This window comes from Rhinolophus ferrumequinum, chromosome 4 (assembly GCF_004115265.2).
Source record: "Rhinolophus ferrumequinum isolate MPI-CBG mRhiFer1 chromosome 4, mRhiFer1_v1.p, whole genome shotgun sequence".
Taxonomy (NCBI): Eukaryota; Metazoa; Chordata; class Mammalia; order Chiroptera; family Rhinolophidae; genus Rhinolophus; species Rhinolophus ferrumequinum.
Window position 1 is genome coordinate 97838328 of NC_046287.1, and position 17030 is coordinate 97855357.

Sequence of the window (17030 nt, forward strand, 5' to 3'; positions counted from 1 at the left end):
AATGGTAAGTTCAATGTGATTGTGTTTTGTAATTTTTATTTATACAAACAAAACCTTACATTTCTAGATGGTAGGATTACCCGAAAGCTCATTATTATAGGGATATACTAAATATTCCTAATCTGGGCTTCATTGCTGAACAACTCCCCTCCTGAGGGTATTGTTCTTTCTTTAGGTATGCCACTCGGTCATCTAAGCTCCTATCAGGACATAGGGAGAAGTCATGCTGTCTTCTTGAAGAGTCTTAAAACATCTATGATTTGATTAGTTTTATTTTGATGTGTATATTTATAATTTCCTTTATCATCCAAGTTCTAGGGGCCACATGGATTTTGCCATATATATGCCACACACAAAAAAAATGCTGATGTCACTAGTTACTGATGACTTTAATAAAATATCATTTTCTCAATTGACCATACATTTAAAGATGAAGTTTTTTGCATCAAAAATAACAAATACACAAAAAGCATTAAATAAACAATCATGATGATTTGAAATAATGAGGAATCAGAGCTTTCTGCAATCATTTCTCCCTAATGTTTCATGTTAATTTTTATACTGTTAAAAAAAAAACCCACTTACTTTCCCTATAAAATGTACAAGAGATGTCTGATGCTATGATTGTCATGTGAGAAAACGTTTCATACTTTAAAATTAAATGTTGATGCTTTTATGTTTATTACCAGCTAATGGGAAATTATAAAAGCAATCATACTTCCTAATTTGAGTGCTTCTTAAATAAACATAAATCATTAAAAAAGCAAGACTATTTCACTTGATTACATTTCTCAACCTTTATTTTCAGGTGTATTATTTCAGAAGATGAAGTCGATGATCAGAATTCTTTCTGGAGTCAAAGCTATCTGAATTCAAATTTCATTTCTGCCACTTACTGGCTATGTGAGTTTAGTAAAACTATTTAGTTTCTCTAACTCTTGGTTTTCTTATCTGTAAATAGCAGTAGCACTTATCATTATCTCCTCCACTGAGTTATTTGTGTTGGTTAAATGAAATGATTGTATAGAAATACTTAAGCAGGGGGCTGGCCTCAATAAATGCTCAATAAATAATAGTTATGTGTATGTGTGTGTTAAGCAGAATGCATCCTATTATCCCCAGAGATGTCTGGATACCTGCTGAACCTCATTCTAATTCTTCAGCACTGAGTTCAGAAGTTTATTTGGATCTGGCTGTGTTCACTGGGGAGACTGAGTGAAGGATAAAACAATTGTTCTTACTGTAGTGCACTGTATACTGTATCATATTATGTTGATCTTATTGTTTTCTATAACCCTGCAATTGAAGAGGTGCACGTGGCTTAGCGAAGTGCATATATCCAGGTTAGCTGACATACAGGACTGCTTGTTTCATGCTCTGTTGGAGGGAGACATATTATTATGTTTCCAGAAGGTCAATGTGACCCTCACTCTTTCAGGATTTGAAAACTTGAAAGCTTGCTCCTCATTGTTTTAAAGAATTTTTAAATTATTTTTCTGTGTATCCTGTGTGATTTTCTCTCTGAATTCTTTAATGAGTAGATCTTGATGATTTACCCAAGTGGTAGCTGTGTCTGGTCTGTCTATTTGTGCCTGCTATTGACATTGGCTGATGCAGTGGTCAGTCATGCTCTATGCTATGTAACCACTTTATGAACACTGGGTTCTTACGGGGTGAAGCAGGCAGCAGCTTTCTTTCTCTTCACTGCTATCCTTCAAGCCTGCTTTGTCGGCTCCCCTTCTGCCTCTCCTCAAATAGGAGCTTGAGCTCCTAGAGAACTACTAGTCACTCTTGGGTTTTAGAACAATCTGATTTTTAGGAGTCAAAGAGTACAGTCTAATATAAATAAAAATTTGCCCTTGTATCTAATTCAAAGTTCTCCTCTTTCCCTGTACTCCTGTTTTGGTAACAGTGCAGATGGAGGTGGGGACAGAGGGGAAGGGGAATCTATTTTGACAAACTTATTCCATCTTCTCCCCATTTGCTTGCTAACTCCTGCGTTTTCTTCCTGAGACTCAGGTCTTACTATACTAGTCCCATTACTATCTGGCATCACTGATTTTTGTGTGGCAGATCTATGAATGTCTGCATCTTTCTCCCTTGGGCACTCAATCAATTAATTCTTCCCCGATCTGCTGTGACCTAGAAATCTCAATTCTCTGAAATACAACACTTTTCAGTTCATTTCTTATGAGCTAGATCTTGGTTTCTGATATACTGAGGTCTGGCCATTTCTTTTTCTAGATTTTCTTGAAACTTCCCTGTATCCGCATAATAACACTGTCTTCACACATTCCCTCACAAATACACATTCATGCTTGAACTACTTTGATAAGTTTTCTATTCCTTGCAACCAAAACAGGCCTAACTAAGTTATGGGAAAACTGATGACATCACAGGGAATTGGACAGGCTGGAGGGAAATTTCGTCCATGCTATGGAAAAGTCTTATGACTGTATTCCTGCTTCATAGCAGTGGACATTGGTTTAGTGGCCAGAATACATGCATCCATCAGGTATGGCAACTTGTTTCCTTGAATGATGAAAAGAATAAATGCAGATAAATTCTTCCTCTTTGGTGCCCATTTTTTGGAGACTAGAAGCTGACCATTGCCTTTCTGGTAGCATGTTTCAAAACAATTAGATAACAGGTTGTTGTTGCTTTTATTGTTATATTCCAGTCCTATAGATATTTTGGACCTTGGTTCATCTTGGATATTCATTAACACATGTAAAATGTTTCTGCAGTAACACAAGTAAAAATGAGTCTTTTAGTGTGGATTCCTACTCAAGATGATATACTAAATTTAGCTATGAATAATAGAGACCCAACTATAATGGCTTGAACAATACAGAAGGCAATTTTTATCTCATTTGAAAGAGATGTGAAGGTAAGCAGACCAGAGTTGGTATGCTGGCTCTATGATATCATCAAGTACTTACATTTATACTATTTTTCTGCTATACCCTCCTTAGCATATGACTTCTGTTCTTAAGTTCTTCACAGTCCGAGATGGCTGTTGGAGACCCAGTCACGTGTTTAAGTTCCAGGCAGTAGGAAGGGAGAATGCCAGTTACCTCCTCTTCTAAATAAGTCACACTGGAAGTCTTATCTCATGTCTCCCACTGACATCTAATTAGCCACATTTACTTGTAAAAGAAGCTGGGATATGTAAGCATTTATCTGGTTAGTGTGCTACCTTAAACAAAAGTGGGATTTTTTTTTTTTTTAAGGAAAAATGAAAATTGGTGGCAACAAGATAGCTTCCTTCATTAATTTTGACATTGCCAAGTTTCTTTTCCTGATCTTATCTTTATCCACTATGAAGCAACTTTTTCATTTCCCGCCCCCCCACACTCACCCACAGCAAGGACATTTCAAAATAAATGACCACATGTTGAATCAAATACATTTAGCTTCATGGAAAATCCCTATATTGCTTCCATTTTTTTCTTGGGTTATAGGTGAAAACTTCATTGGGAAACCGGTCATTACTATTCTGATCCTTGGTTGGAAACTTTTGGTATTAGCTTTAGCTTCTCCCTTAATGTTTTATTTTGAAAAATTTCATACCAAAATAAAGTTGGAAGAGTACAATTAAACAACAAATATACCTTGCTTGTAGAGTCACGAATTGTTAACATTTTGCACATTTTCATTATTGATCGATTGCTCTATAAATTTTATTGTTGTTGGATCTTTTGAAAATTTAATGGGATTTTAGACCCCTTCGGAGAATAAATTCAAGATAGAGGGCAACTGGTTATTATAAAAAGGATAATCTTCTCTTGGATATTTCATAGGATCAGACCATACATATTACAGATCCCTTTAAATAGACTTCAGATTGCAACTTCCGTTCTGTGTCAGAGCCTTTCAACTGATACTTCTCAAAGGGTTAATCTGATCTGAGCATACCATAAAGCAAGCCTATTTAGATATTTTAATGCAAACCGAAATTAAAATTATAGTGCTATTGCATTTCAGATAATTCAATTTGATTATGACATTAACAACGTCATTGTATAGCCAGTAAATCAGCAAAAGATGGGATTTCTTACCAGAATTCTCACAATAAACAAAAAGCCAGGAGGAAGCAAAGTGGCTTGCCATAGAATTTAGAAATCTGAATAACTTGCTTCATCGTGGAAAGCAGTAATTCACATAGAATTGATATATAGTTCAGGTTCCATAATGTCAAAGAGGAATATTTGGAACATCCTTTACAATAGGATGTCACTCACACTAGGTAAGGAAGGTTAAGCCAAATTCCAGTGCTCCATCGTTTTGCCTGGCTGCATAGGTTTTAGGCATAAATGCATAAATAGGCATGAAAATTATGTTATTACCATTTTACTGTCTACTTTTCAATTTAATAACCAAGTAATTGGGCTTACAGATACTGCTTTCATTGGAGTTTTATTTAAATAGGACATAAAGATGTGTTTTCTTTTCTTTTTGCTAACAGGACAAACAGAAATCGTCTGAGAAAGGGTCTTTAAGGACCAACCATTTAGAGGCATGTGGTAGACTGTAATACTGTTCATCAAACATTGCAGTTTCCATCTCTGCAGTGCTCCTGTGGGATGTTTTTCGGTTGCTGCGGCACAACTCAAACCACTCTGATTTGAATGAATTTTGGAGGGACACAATTAAGCTCATAGTAGGTGGCAATTCCCAAGTTCAACGCAGTACAAAGTGCTACATTAAGGGCAGTTGTGAGATGTGAGGTTAGTAATATTGGTCACGTGGGGGGCACTGAGTGCCAAACTAGAACCACTGAGTTTTTTTTTATCAAAGCAGTGTGGAGGTGAGAATTCTGTTTTAGGAAAGCAAATCTGGTGGTTGCTATGGGATCAATTTTACTGGAAGAAATCGGAGGTAGGAAAACCATTTGCAGGAGCGATGTAACAATCCCTGATGGAAAATTAAAGATCCACATTCCAACGGCAGCATCTCAAACGCACCACCGCCTGGCAGTCTTTCCGGATCCTTCCGCCAGAGGGGATCTTTTCTACGAACCCGTATTTTCTTCTGTTTAAGGGTTGCTCCTAGAACACTTAAATATCACCTTATATTGTACTCGTTTCCGTAGTTTTCTTATCCCTTCCACTTTGCAGTTCCTCTAGCAGGTGGCACCGTGGCGGCGTCGGAGCGCCGCAAAATCTGCAGGAAGCGGTCGCGGCGGGCGGGGTCTCACACTCTTACGCTGACACCCTTTGTAGACTTGACTACGTTCTTTAGACATCCAGGGGGCTTGGCCAGTTGTTTGCTCAGCACAGCGAACAGGGCGGCCTATGCCACCCACAAAAGGACGCACTTCTCAACTTTCTCGGTGTCAGGGCATCGGGCTCCGCTCGCCATGGAGCAAGAAGGTGATGCTCACTTCGTTGAACGGATGACTTAATTATTATCGATTAATTTCCTGGCAGGAAGCAGACACACTCGCCGTCCTTTAAGGGGTGGCAGCCACCGAAAGACTAAAATAGCTTCCTTTTCTGTAAGAGGGGCTTGGAATACTCAAGAGGACCCTTTCACCTCCGAGATTCTGCGCATCGTTTTTGGCAGTAAGCAAGGATATAAGCAACAATTGAGATTCGAAAGCCATAGAGTACTGACTACGTCAGCATAGAGGCTGATTGAAAGCGAAATGGTTCCGTTTGTATAGAAATCTGTGAGCCTTCCCCTAAAGGGAGTAAGCAGAGCGCCAACTCCGCCTTCTCCCAGGGTGCTCTGCGCGACACGTCGACCCCACCCCGCATCCCAGGGTTCCCTGCACGGCGGTCTCGCTTCCGGTGGGCTGCGTGCGCGCGCCCAGCGCCGGAAGGTGCTCATGAGTGATTGCTCCGCCCACCCAGGCCTCATCTTCGCGGCTGCTGGGGTTTGAGGTTCCCGCCGGGCAGGTCCGGGCTGGGCGAGAGCGATGCTGTGCGGCCCGCCTCGGCTTTGAGGCGAGAAGAGCGTCCCAGACTCCTTTCCGCTTGCTGACGGCGCTGAGCCCCGGGCAGTCATGTCGACGGGGTTCTCCTTCGGGACCGGCACACTGGGCTCCAGCACCGTGGCCGCCGGCGGGACCGGCACAGGCGGCGGTTTCTCCTTCGGGACAGGGGCGTCTAGGTAACCGCACTTCCTCTCCTTCCGGGCCCGGGTCCTCCCCGCGAGGCCCTCGCGGGGTGGTCCCGCCTCTCTTCCCGCTGGCTTGGAGAAAAAGAATTGCCTCGCGCCAGCTTCGTAGGCCTCCGCGCTCGCTTCCCAGCTCGGGCCCGACAGACGGCCTGGTTGAGAGGAGCGTGGATGGTCTCTGTGTTGTGAGGTCCCCAGAACCCGCGATGGTTCGTATATTGTTCCTACCGAGTGAGATCTGGCTGGGAGTTGACATCCGAGTCCTAGCAAATTCGTCAGTCTTAGGCACAGAATGAATGTTGAGCGAATGAATGAAATTGTAGCTTGTTGTGTGGGGTTTTGGAAAACACAATTAATAGAAAATTTGAAGGAGGACAAATCAAAGTTTCTCCCTGATAATTCAGATTCCATTGCAGGATATACGGTTTTAGACACTACAGTGCATTAAAGATTTTGTAGTTAACGAGCTTTCAAGTCTTTGTGCCTCATGGGACCCTCTGTCCTTTTTGTTTATTTGTTTTAAATACGTTTTACAGCATTTATTGGTGATAATTTTGGACAGTATGCAAGTTAGTAAAGTGGGGATGTTGTGTATTAATGACTTACATTGCCTTGATTAAATTGCAAAACGTAGGTGACATTCATCGTTTGTGTGTAATCTGCTACACCCTAAGTGGTGACAAAAATTTGGTTAGCAGAAGTCCAGAAAGAGGCAATTAAAATAGTTAAAGATCATTTTAGCGATGACAGATTTAAACTTTAGAACTAAATATTTCGAAGATAAAGGTGGAGGAGTTCATTAAATCATAGGATGAGTTACAAGATATCTTGTGAGGCTTTAAGAATGTGGTTGTAGATTAAAGAGACAAAAATACCTTCAGCATTATCTGTATTTAAAAGGGAGGTGGGAACCACAGAGTACACAGTCAAGTCAGAAATCTGGAAGTTTTCCTTAATACCTCCTTTTCTCTCACTCCACACACTTAATCAGCGAGGCCTGATAATTTGAATTCTTCATTTTATATTTGCTTCATTTCCAATGCTACCACCCTGTTGCAAGGTCTTGTCATTTGTGGAACAAATACTTATTGGACACACTTCTATGTAGTAGGCTCTGTAGTAGGTGGTAAGATAAGTAGGAGTCCTACTCTCCTGAAGCTTATGTTCTTATGAAGCTTATGTTCTTATGAAAGTACTTAAGATTCCTGCCAGGTTTTCAACCAGTGACCTTTCTCTTGTGAAATGAGAACTACTTCCATCATCTTCTACTTAGATTAGTTCAATGAAATCCCAGTTGCTGTCTCAAAAATCTACTTTTATGTCTCTCTTTTTTTACTACATTGTAGCCAGGTTGATTTATTTTAAGTTCGCATTGCCTCTCCAATGATTTTCCACTATCATTGGAATGAAGTAAAAATAAATCTTGCTACGGTCCACAAGACCCAAATAAGCTGGAACCTCTTAGGCTGGCTCATCCTGAGCCCATCGTTTCAGTTTGCTCCAATTCAGTGGTCCAGACCCATTGTAAAAAATAACATGTTGTCACCCAGTTCAGGAACACAAGTAACAATGTTTCAGAGAAAGATACTTACCGGTATCTCATGTGATACACTTTGATATTTTCTATTCTGTTGTATTTCATTTAAAAAAAATGCTGTTACACTCTACTAAATTGATTTTATACCTTCTGATGGGTCCTGATCTTAGTTTCAAAAACACGGCTTTAGCAACAGTGGCTCTTTTCTCAGTTCCTGAGGTGGGCTTGGCCAAACTCCATCACACTTTAGGGCAGGTTCCTCTGCTTGGAGTTCCTCTACCACCTCCTTGCGTAACCATGTGCCAAGCTAATGCCTACTTTTGGGACTCACATGTTTACTTCCCCAGAGGCCTTTCCTGACCTCTCAGTGCAGGAGATCTGCCCATCCTCATAGCACCCTGCACCCTGCACTTACCACAATTGTAATCAGTTCAGTATCTTTCTGTTGACTTACTGATTGTCTGATCCCAGAAATAGAATGTATGCTCCATGACGGTGGAGACCTTTTCATACTGTTTTTCCAGTAGAATAGTGGAGCTGAGTACATATTTGTTGGATGATCGATCAGTGTGTTTCTCTCACTGCCTGGAAACTTCCGGAGGGCAGGGTGTGAGTGTTTATTATCATCCCATCTGCAGTGCTCAGTCCCTGTGACAGTGCCTGGCCGGTAAGAAGGGCTTTAATAAGTACTTGTTGAATGATGGGGTAAATGAGTTATTTATTGGTAATAAATTAGAAAATTTTACACACATTTTAGAACGGCTTGGATAAATTAATAAAAGGAGAAGCAGTCTAACATCTCTCTGCAATACTGGTTTGGAGGCCTGACTGCCCCTGGTTCCACTTGGTGATTTGGTCTCATTCTGGGGAGGTTACTCTCCAGGTCTCAGTTCCCACCTTTGGAAAAGGGGAGTAATAATATGTTTACCTCAGAGACTTGTTGTATGAGATAAAGCATACAAAATATGTAGCATCATGTCTGGCACTTGGTAAGTGCTCAATAAATGTTAGCTCTTGCGTCATCTAAGTCCACAGTAAGGCAAGCTGGGGAAGTTAAAATAACGTTCCTGACCTGCTGGTGTCAAATTGGCTTTTCTACTACACATCCTGTCGAATCATTGGCAGATAATACTGGCAATAATTGGTCAGGTCTGGGGTCACTTTTTGTTTTTTTTAAAGTAAGTAAATTTCTCTGCCACAGAGACATTTCTCTTTTGTTCTCTGGTAGAGTAAGAAGGTTTCACTTTGATGTATTTCTTTGGTAATGTTTTCAACTGCAGTTATGCAACACTTTGTGTCTTCAGGTATCATGTCAAAAAATTTTAAATGTTTTGTCTAAAAATACACACTTTTTCTGTATATCTTTTGTATGTTTATGGATTAGAAGTAAAAATGGGATTTGTTTGGGAGGAAGGAGAGCATAATATTTCCTTAATTTGATGTCATCAAAATTTATCAATAATATTTCTTAAAATACCTTTCAAATTGAGTTTATTAAGTGTTTGGAGATTTACGCTTTGTCAGTGAGACCTTGTAGCCCTGCTCTGACAGCCCCGTCCATGTACTTCATACAACAGGGCACACACACGTGTTCCTAGGTATCGTGGGGACAGAGTCCCAGAGAGCAGTTTCCAGGCTCTCGGCCTCACGTGTAAAGGTGCTGGCTCGGGTGATAGATGGCCGTCAGCTGTGGCTGGGTGTCCATCAGCTGTAACCAGTTAGCCATTAGCCACTGATATAACTGCCGTGGCTGAGCTAGCAAGCGCTGATTGCAGTTAGCAAGGGGTTGTTTGAGAGAAGCCGAGGGCGGATCGCAGCTAGTAAGTGTGGTCAGCAAGCGGATTGCAGGTAACGTGGGGTTGGTTGGTTGGCAGAGCGGACGGCAGGTTGCGGATTGTGTGGCTCCTGCCTCCTGTGTCTCCAACCCAGCTGCCAGCAAGAGTATAGTGGTATGACTCCCCTATCTATGGCTTCATTGTTCCTTTTTGGCCTCACCATGTCCTGCGTTCTTGTGCGGGGAGCGGGACCAGAGTCCCTGCATGACATGTCATTTTTAAAATTACTGGTAAACTAAGACACAATTACGGTATGCCCTCTTTTTCCTACTCAGTGTGTGTTGACGATTGATTTCAAGTTCTACCTCACTGATTTTTGTGGCATAATACCGTGTATCTAATGTGTTTAGTATCTAATATATTTAGTTGAACTTATAAGTGTTCCTAATGATAATAGTAACAACATGTATTGAGTGAAGTTAATTTGCTCTGTGTATGTAACCTCTTAATCTTTACAAAAAAATCCTGTTAAGTGGGTACTATTATTAAGTGATGTCACACAGGTATCAGGCACATGGGAACTGGTACTGGAACCCAGACACAGCACTACTGCCTTCCCTTTAAATCAAGATACCCCAGGCTTTTAAACTTTTTAAAAACTGACATTGGGTTTTCTCATGGTGATTATATGTGTATGGAAGGGCAGGGAGAGAAGTAATGAAGATACATATATAGGACGAGTGGGATTTCCCATTATGTTACACATGTTGTTACATCTCTTAACACTCCTACATAATTTTTGAATTGTCAAGTTGTCATGGTTCCCCCCCCCCCATTTCCATAAATCTCCCACCTGTCTATAGCAAGTTGGAGCCTCTGTGTCTTGATAAGAATAGTTGAAAAGTTGTGAACTTTGTTCACATCACTTTTATTACCAGTTGCTCTTTTTAAGGTTTGAAAAACTCTCTGAAGAGGATTTCTGCTGATGAACACATACTCTTGATAATAGCACGTAATTTTGCTTTGCATTTTACTCTTGCCAGGATGTTTGTTCTTATCCTTCTCCCTCCCCTCAGTCCTTTTTACTGCTTTTTCTGTGGCAGAAAAACCTGACCCCACCCCTGCGCCCACCCCATGCATGAGGTAATGTAGCATAGGAGAGGTGGTGACGACAATTTAGAATACCGAGAAATAGAAAAGGTATGTCATACTTTCTTTATATTAGTACGGTAGTTAGGGAAGAAGAACAAATGGATTTAGTAACATGAACTGCACATGAGTTCAAAAGGAAAATGATCCACATTCAAGGATTTCCTAATGGCTGTTTTAAAATCTGCTCGCTTTCAAAAAAAACGGGTGAAAGCGGAATATATGTGGTCCTGTCTGTGATTACTTGGGTTGTGAAATCCTGATTGCTCTAGATTCTGCTTTTCTTGAAGGTTGTTAATGTATTTTTAAAGACTAATTTTATATGTGAATTTATTTTTAAAGAGAACTGAAAAATACTTAAATTTGGTTCAAATTGTTAATTTCTTTTGTATCCTATGGAGATGTATAGGATGTGTTAAATGAAAGAAAATAATTAACCTTGAAGACTTAATTTTCATTTTTCTTACGTAAATATTGGCTCTAGTAGACTTTATTTTGTGTTTGTCTTTTTTGTTTTTGTTTTTTTAATAAACAAGCACCCCTTCTGTGGGGCTCAGTTTTGGAACTCTCGGAAGCACCACGACTCCAGTCACTACATCTGCTTCTTCAGGTGGTTTCGGAACCGGACTCTTTGGATCTAAAGCTGCCACTGGGTTCACTCTAGGAGGAACAAATACAGGTAAGGAGGATTGCCACGTTGGCAGGGAGTAGATTTGGGATTTTTGTCTCTTTTCAGGTTCTGTACTCTGCCTCCTCCCTTTACATGGACCATCATTGATGGTGGACCTAAAAAATGGTAGCTGCTAAGGTGAAAAGAAGTATAGGGATGTGGAATTAAGGGCCAGTGATAGGCCTTGTCATCAGCGGTGATGTACTGTAGTGTGAGGGAACACACACACACCACACTTAAGGCATTAAAGAAGATAGAGAGAAGTTATAGCTCTTTAAACATAATGAATTAAATAATTTAAATTTTTACATTAGATTGTATAATGCAGTGTTGTACCTTAGTGAAGATTGTTAAATCAAGTTTGCCATTTTGGTGTTTGACATTAATTTAGTATACATAGGACAGTCAGCATCCTGTTTTGCTGTAGCAATTTACATTCCTAAGACATGTTTTAAATTGTTGTATTATTGAAACCATTGTTTCACTGGGAAAAGGGCAAGAGGTAAAGGTAGACATTTTAATAATGAAAAGTTTTTTTTTAAATTCCGGCTTTTGCTATAAGCTAAAAATATGTTTCACTGTAGTTGCTTCCTTATTTATCCTTTATTCTCTTCCCTCGGAGCCTCTTGGTCTCTGTTACCACCTTTTGAAATGACCTTCTAGCTTTGATTGTAACGCTTTTCACAGCCACACATAGAAAATGAAACAAGTTCAGGAGTAAATCTGAGCCCAGCCAGAGAACTTCTTGAGACAGCTCTGTGTGCCCAGGTCTTGCCTGGAGTAGCTTTTTTTCCTCCTAGCCTAATTTTGTTATAAGCGATAGTTTGCATTTTACAAGCCTTACTCCCTAATTAATCCAATTATGTACAGCTTGCAATATGGAAACCAGTGCTATAGGAAGAATGCTTATATTGGTGGTATGATGCAAGAAAAAATTGTGATACCTATTGGTCTTATTATCCCTGAGGGTGATTCCAAGTTTTACCCTTATGACAAACATAAAAAATGTCATATTCCATTAAATTTTATTTCTCTTTTGTCCCCAGGAGTAGCAACAGCTATAACTACAGGATTAACGCTGGGTAAGAATTTCTGAGGAAAGATCCTAGATCTGTGGTTTTCTTCTCTTTCGTAATACCTTACAGAGCTGGAGTATAGAAGGAAGCATGTAAGGAACTGAATAAAGATCAGAGATGCTGACTTATTAAAGAACTTTTCAGCATTTGAGTATTTTTGAAAAATCAGTTAACTATACGGAAATGGTTTTTCTGTGGAAATTTATTTCACAATACATTTTTCAGACATTCAGGTCCTTCTAGTGGAAAAAGCACCCAACTGTAGGCCAGAAGTCTTGGAATTAAGCCTCGGTTGTACCTCTAAATAGTTGTGAGGCCTTAGTCATATCTGGCAGCTGTTATTTATAAAATGAGGGTATTGGACTAGAACAAGTTTTGAGATTCCCTTCCATCTCAACAGCTTCATAGTTTTCTATAGGATATGCCGAAGGGAATGTGAATAATTAGGGTGATAGCCTGCCTTGAATCTGGATGGCAGTAAATACTGTGAAAGGAAATGAAAGAGTGAAAGGGCATCGAGGAAAATCAATTACAATTAAATTAATTTAAAATTAAAGATTGGTGGACTGTCTTTACTTGGATGCTACTTACCTGTTACCAACAGAAAACACATCTGTTTACCTCCAGAGTTTTGCAGGATTGGCTACGGGGCAAGCATTTGGATCCTCTTAATTTCTGAGATTGTAGAACTCATACATGATTTCAAAGCACTGTATTCTGGCAGCAATTTCCAGTTTTGATTAAGGCAATCCAGAAGCATCCTTTTTGCTTCTTTTTGCTTAGTGATTACAGGAGAAGCCAAAATGCAGCTCATTCATACTTCTTTTACATTTTTGCCCAGCTACTACTTCTTAACTGGCCTTGGGTGTACATAATGCCTTGAACATTGAGTATGAGCTGTTGATTTGATGGTGGTACTGCTGGTGGGGATGGTGCCAATATCAGGAACTGCTGAGTGCGTGGGTAAGACATTCAGTCTGTTGTGAGTTGAAGGGAACAGGTGAGTGTAGTCACGTGTTCTCGTGGAATCGGATACATGCTCTAAAACATGTATGAAAGGCACCAAGAAAGAAGAGAGTTGGAGTTCATTTTGGGGGCAGGAAACATTATTCTAGACGGAGGAGTGGAAAGTGCAACGACCTAGTCATAAGAGGATCCAGGGAAATAGGAAAAATACTGTGTTCCTGGAGTTTAGGATTCACAGGTAGGAATGGTAGGGAGAGGAGATTTGAGGAGCAGTTGGGACCAGATAAGCAAGGTGATTGTGTGCCGACTGTTTAGATTCTATTGTAGAGACAGTGTGGTGCTAATAGGAACCTTAAGTTGGGGAATCACCAAGATATTTTGTTCTCTCTCTCTCTCTCTCTCTCTCTCTCTCTCTTTCTTAAGTAACTGAGATAATTCCAAGAATAGATTAGAGGTTGGAGGAGACTGACAACAGAGAACCAAATTAAGAAGTTACTGTAATAGTTCTTGAGAGATGGCCTGAACTAAGGTTTTGAGGATGCCTGTATCCCTGGGCTATGTCTGAAGTAGAACGGGCAGGATTTGTGACCAGTAGAATGCAGGGGACAGAAGGTGTGTCAAGGAGGATTGTGGTTTCTGGCTTGGGCAACTGAATTGACCACGGTGAGGGGTTTAGGAAAGTTTTTTTATAGGGAGAAAGGTTGGGGACATCCAGGTAGAGACAGCCAATTCAGACTCAGGTAGAGGGAGATTTTGACCCATGTGCCTATAGTTGACATTCTGAAAGGAGGTGAGATCTTTCAGGAAGTAAGGGAGCAGGAAGGGAACCGTGTGGGGTATCACTTAAGAAGTGAATTCAGGAAGGAGATCTATAAAAGTGGACTGAGTGGAGCGGCACAGGGAAGAGCAGGAAGAGAGCTGGGAGATGACGGAAACACAGACGCCAGAAGGAAGAGGGGAATTTGAGCAGCAAAGATGGTCGTTTAAATAGTCTGGGAGAAGAGAGACTATTGTTCTGCTGAGTGTAAAAGAAAGGAAGGATAAATGCTGTTTTAGGTCAATCTCGCGGTACAACTGAAGATGATTTCAGTATTACCACGTTGATTGAATTTTCTTTTGCTTTTCTTAATTCACAGGGCCATCTTTTCAGTATTCACTTTAATTTGGTCCCAACATTTATATTTTTCTCTCTTGTTCATACACAAGTACGTCCTTATTCTAGCTAGAAGAAGTAGGATCACAAACTTTTAGGGATCCTGAGTGATGGTGTAATATGTACACAGTTATGGTAAAAATGTTTTTTTTCCACCCCCACAGGAACGCCAGCCACTACATCTGCTTCTACAACAGGCTTCAGTTTAGGATTCAGTAAGCCTGCAGCGTCTGCCACACCATTTACTCTGCCTGTTACTTCTACCTCAGCTAGTGGTCTTACTCTTTCGTCTGCTCTGACATCAACCCCAGCAGGTGAGGTAGAATGGGAGAAAGTCGCATTTTATGGTTCAATTTTCATTTTATTTGGTTAGTGAACATGGGTATCCACCTTCATTAAAGATAACTTCAGTTTGGGAAACTTTATTTCAATCATTCAGCAATTTGGCCTAAATTACTGATTGTGAAAAAAATCAGGATTGGGCATTAAAGAAGCAGACGCCATCTTGGAAGTTGGTCTTTACAGAGCAAAGCAGGGGGGAGGGTGAAAGGGGTTAAATGTAAAACTGTTAATATCTACTTTGTTTTCAAAGAGCATTTTGGTGACAGGGAAGGATAAGGACTTTGCTCAAACCTTGCCTGGCTTAGATTCATTCAAATTTGAAGGTGGAGTTGGTGGCCTGGGCTGAAAACTCCATTACTGTCTAAAATCTGTTACCTGATACCATTCTGTAATTACATTATCCAAAGCCCTTTTCTCCGTCCCTGGTTCTTGCTTTGAAGGTATTATTTCTCTTTATTCTTAGTATATATAATTTTATCTTTCTTGAGTAGTTTTTCCCAAGATCCAGTCTTATCATGGACATCAGTTTTATTTTGTTTTGTTTTTAAAGAAAGTGTTTTGTATTTTCTGTGGTGTTCTTAGAAGTGTGTTTCCTTTTGAAGGCTTACAGTCTCACTTTTTATAGCATCCACAGGGTTCACTTTAAATAATTTGGGTGGAACGACAGCCACAACTACGACTGCATCAACAGGCCTTTCCTTAGGGGGAGCCCTAGCTGGTTTGGGAGGTTCACTTTTCCAGAGTGCAAACACAGCAACATCAGGTAAATGATGGTATTTACTCTCCAGAAATAGTAAATACTTATGTTTAAATTTGCTTTATTTTGGCATTTTGAACAGATCACTTTATCTTGTTAACCTGTGTGTTTTCCTTTTAGTATGAAAACTGAATTACAATGTTTTTCATGCATAATTGGACCTCTTAGGCATATTTTAGAAATAAATTTTCCTATTTCTCAATATTGACTGACTAGAAAAACAAAGAGGGACCTGTTTAAAGAGTCAGTAAAGTTTCTAAAGAAACCTGTCTTTTTAATTAAAAAAAGTTCAGTGGTCTTGGATCAATTTGTGTCTACATTCATTGTAGGACACCTTGACCTTTTAAGCCCCGGTTCTAGGAATGGCTTTCCATTGTAGACATCAGGAAGAGGTATTAATGTGCTCTGAAGATAAGATTTTAAAATACAGATATTAAATAACTAATATAGTCAGGCAAAATACTGAAGCATAAGTTCACCTGGCAGAGAACACTGCTATATATCTCAGATTGATTTCTCATTTCAGGCTTACTTTGAAATTAACCTCATGTTAAGGATTCGGCAGATGTTTTGAACACTGGCTATATCTAATGCCATATAAGAAAACCAGTGGGGCCTTGTGCGAGTGAGAAAAGCTTTTCTTTTCTTTGAAGAAATTGTATAATTACTTCACATAATAACGTATCAGCAAGAATTTCTGTTTTAACTATTTACAGATTAGGAAAAGTTGGTACGTGTTGAAATCACAGAATTTCCAATAATACTCAGGTTAATTTAATTTATAATGATTATTTAATTTCAGAAGTTTTACTGAGCACCCAATATGTATGTAATGCTTCCTTCCTTGTGTGATAGACATGAGGGACTATGACATGATGTTTGCTGTTAAAGCTGTCATTCTTTGGTGCCCTCTATTCAGATACTACATTTAATGGAGAAATTCCAAGTCAGTACAAAGGGAGAAAAGGAGTTGGTCAGGACAACGTATAGAAATTTGTAGTCTTCAAATTTGCATTGATATTTCAAATACTTACCTTTGTCATTATCGTCTAACTTTATAGGTATTGAAAATATTTTCTAATAACCAATTCACCAGATGCCTATAACATACATTTCTTTGCATGATAAATATTTAAACATCTCCCCTAGAGTCCTATGAGAGCGAAACACAAACATTATAGAAAGGGGAGGTAAAGGGTTGTTTTTATGTCTCGTTATTGAGTTTTTGCATCTGTTCGGATTTTTCTTAGCTCTTGACACAATATTCAATGCTTAATTTTATCTGTGTTAACTTAAAGGTGCCATTGATTTTACAAAAATTAGTAACATTTATTTAGCTATATTTTTTCATACATTGCCAGCATTTAAATCCAGTTTTCAGTTACGCCATGCTCTAGTCAGTACATAGTACTGTTTTCTCTGTTTTTAAAATAAATAGCATCTTGTCTAAGAACCGCAGTAGTCTCAGCTTGGGGATGTATG

The 17030-nt window shown here is 39.6% G+C and overlaps 1 protein-coding gene across 4 annotated transcripts in view; it reads left to right on the forward strand.

The window, feature by feature from the left end:
* Positions 1-4427: 4427 nt before the first annotated feature.
* The window catches only part of NUP58 (nucleoporin 58), a 50202-nt gene continuing 37599 nt past the window's right edge, over positions 4428-17030 (forward strand). The window contains exons 1-5 of one of the 4 annotated variants that reach the window (XM_033104062.1): positions 4428-6117; positions 11121-11263; positions 12301-12336; positions 14614-14763; positions 15417-15554. In XM_033104062.1, the coding sequence (XP_032959953.1) occupies positions 6011-6117; positions 11121-11263; positions 12301-12336; positions 14614-14763; positions 15417-15554 (574 nt within the window). In that variant the 5' untranslated portion in view covers positions 4428-6010. The remainder of the gene's footprint in view (positions 6118-11120; positions 11264-12300; positions 12337-14613; positions 14764-15416; positions 15555-17030) is intronic. The other 3 variants (XM_033104063.1, XM_033104064.1, XM_033104065.1) reach the window with 3 other exon arrangements.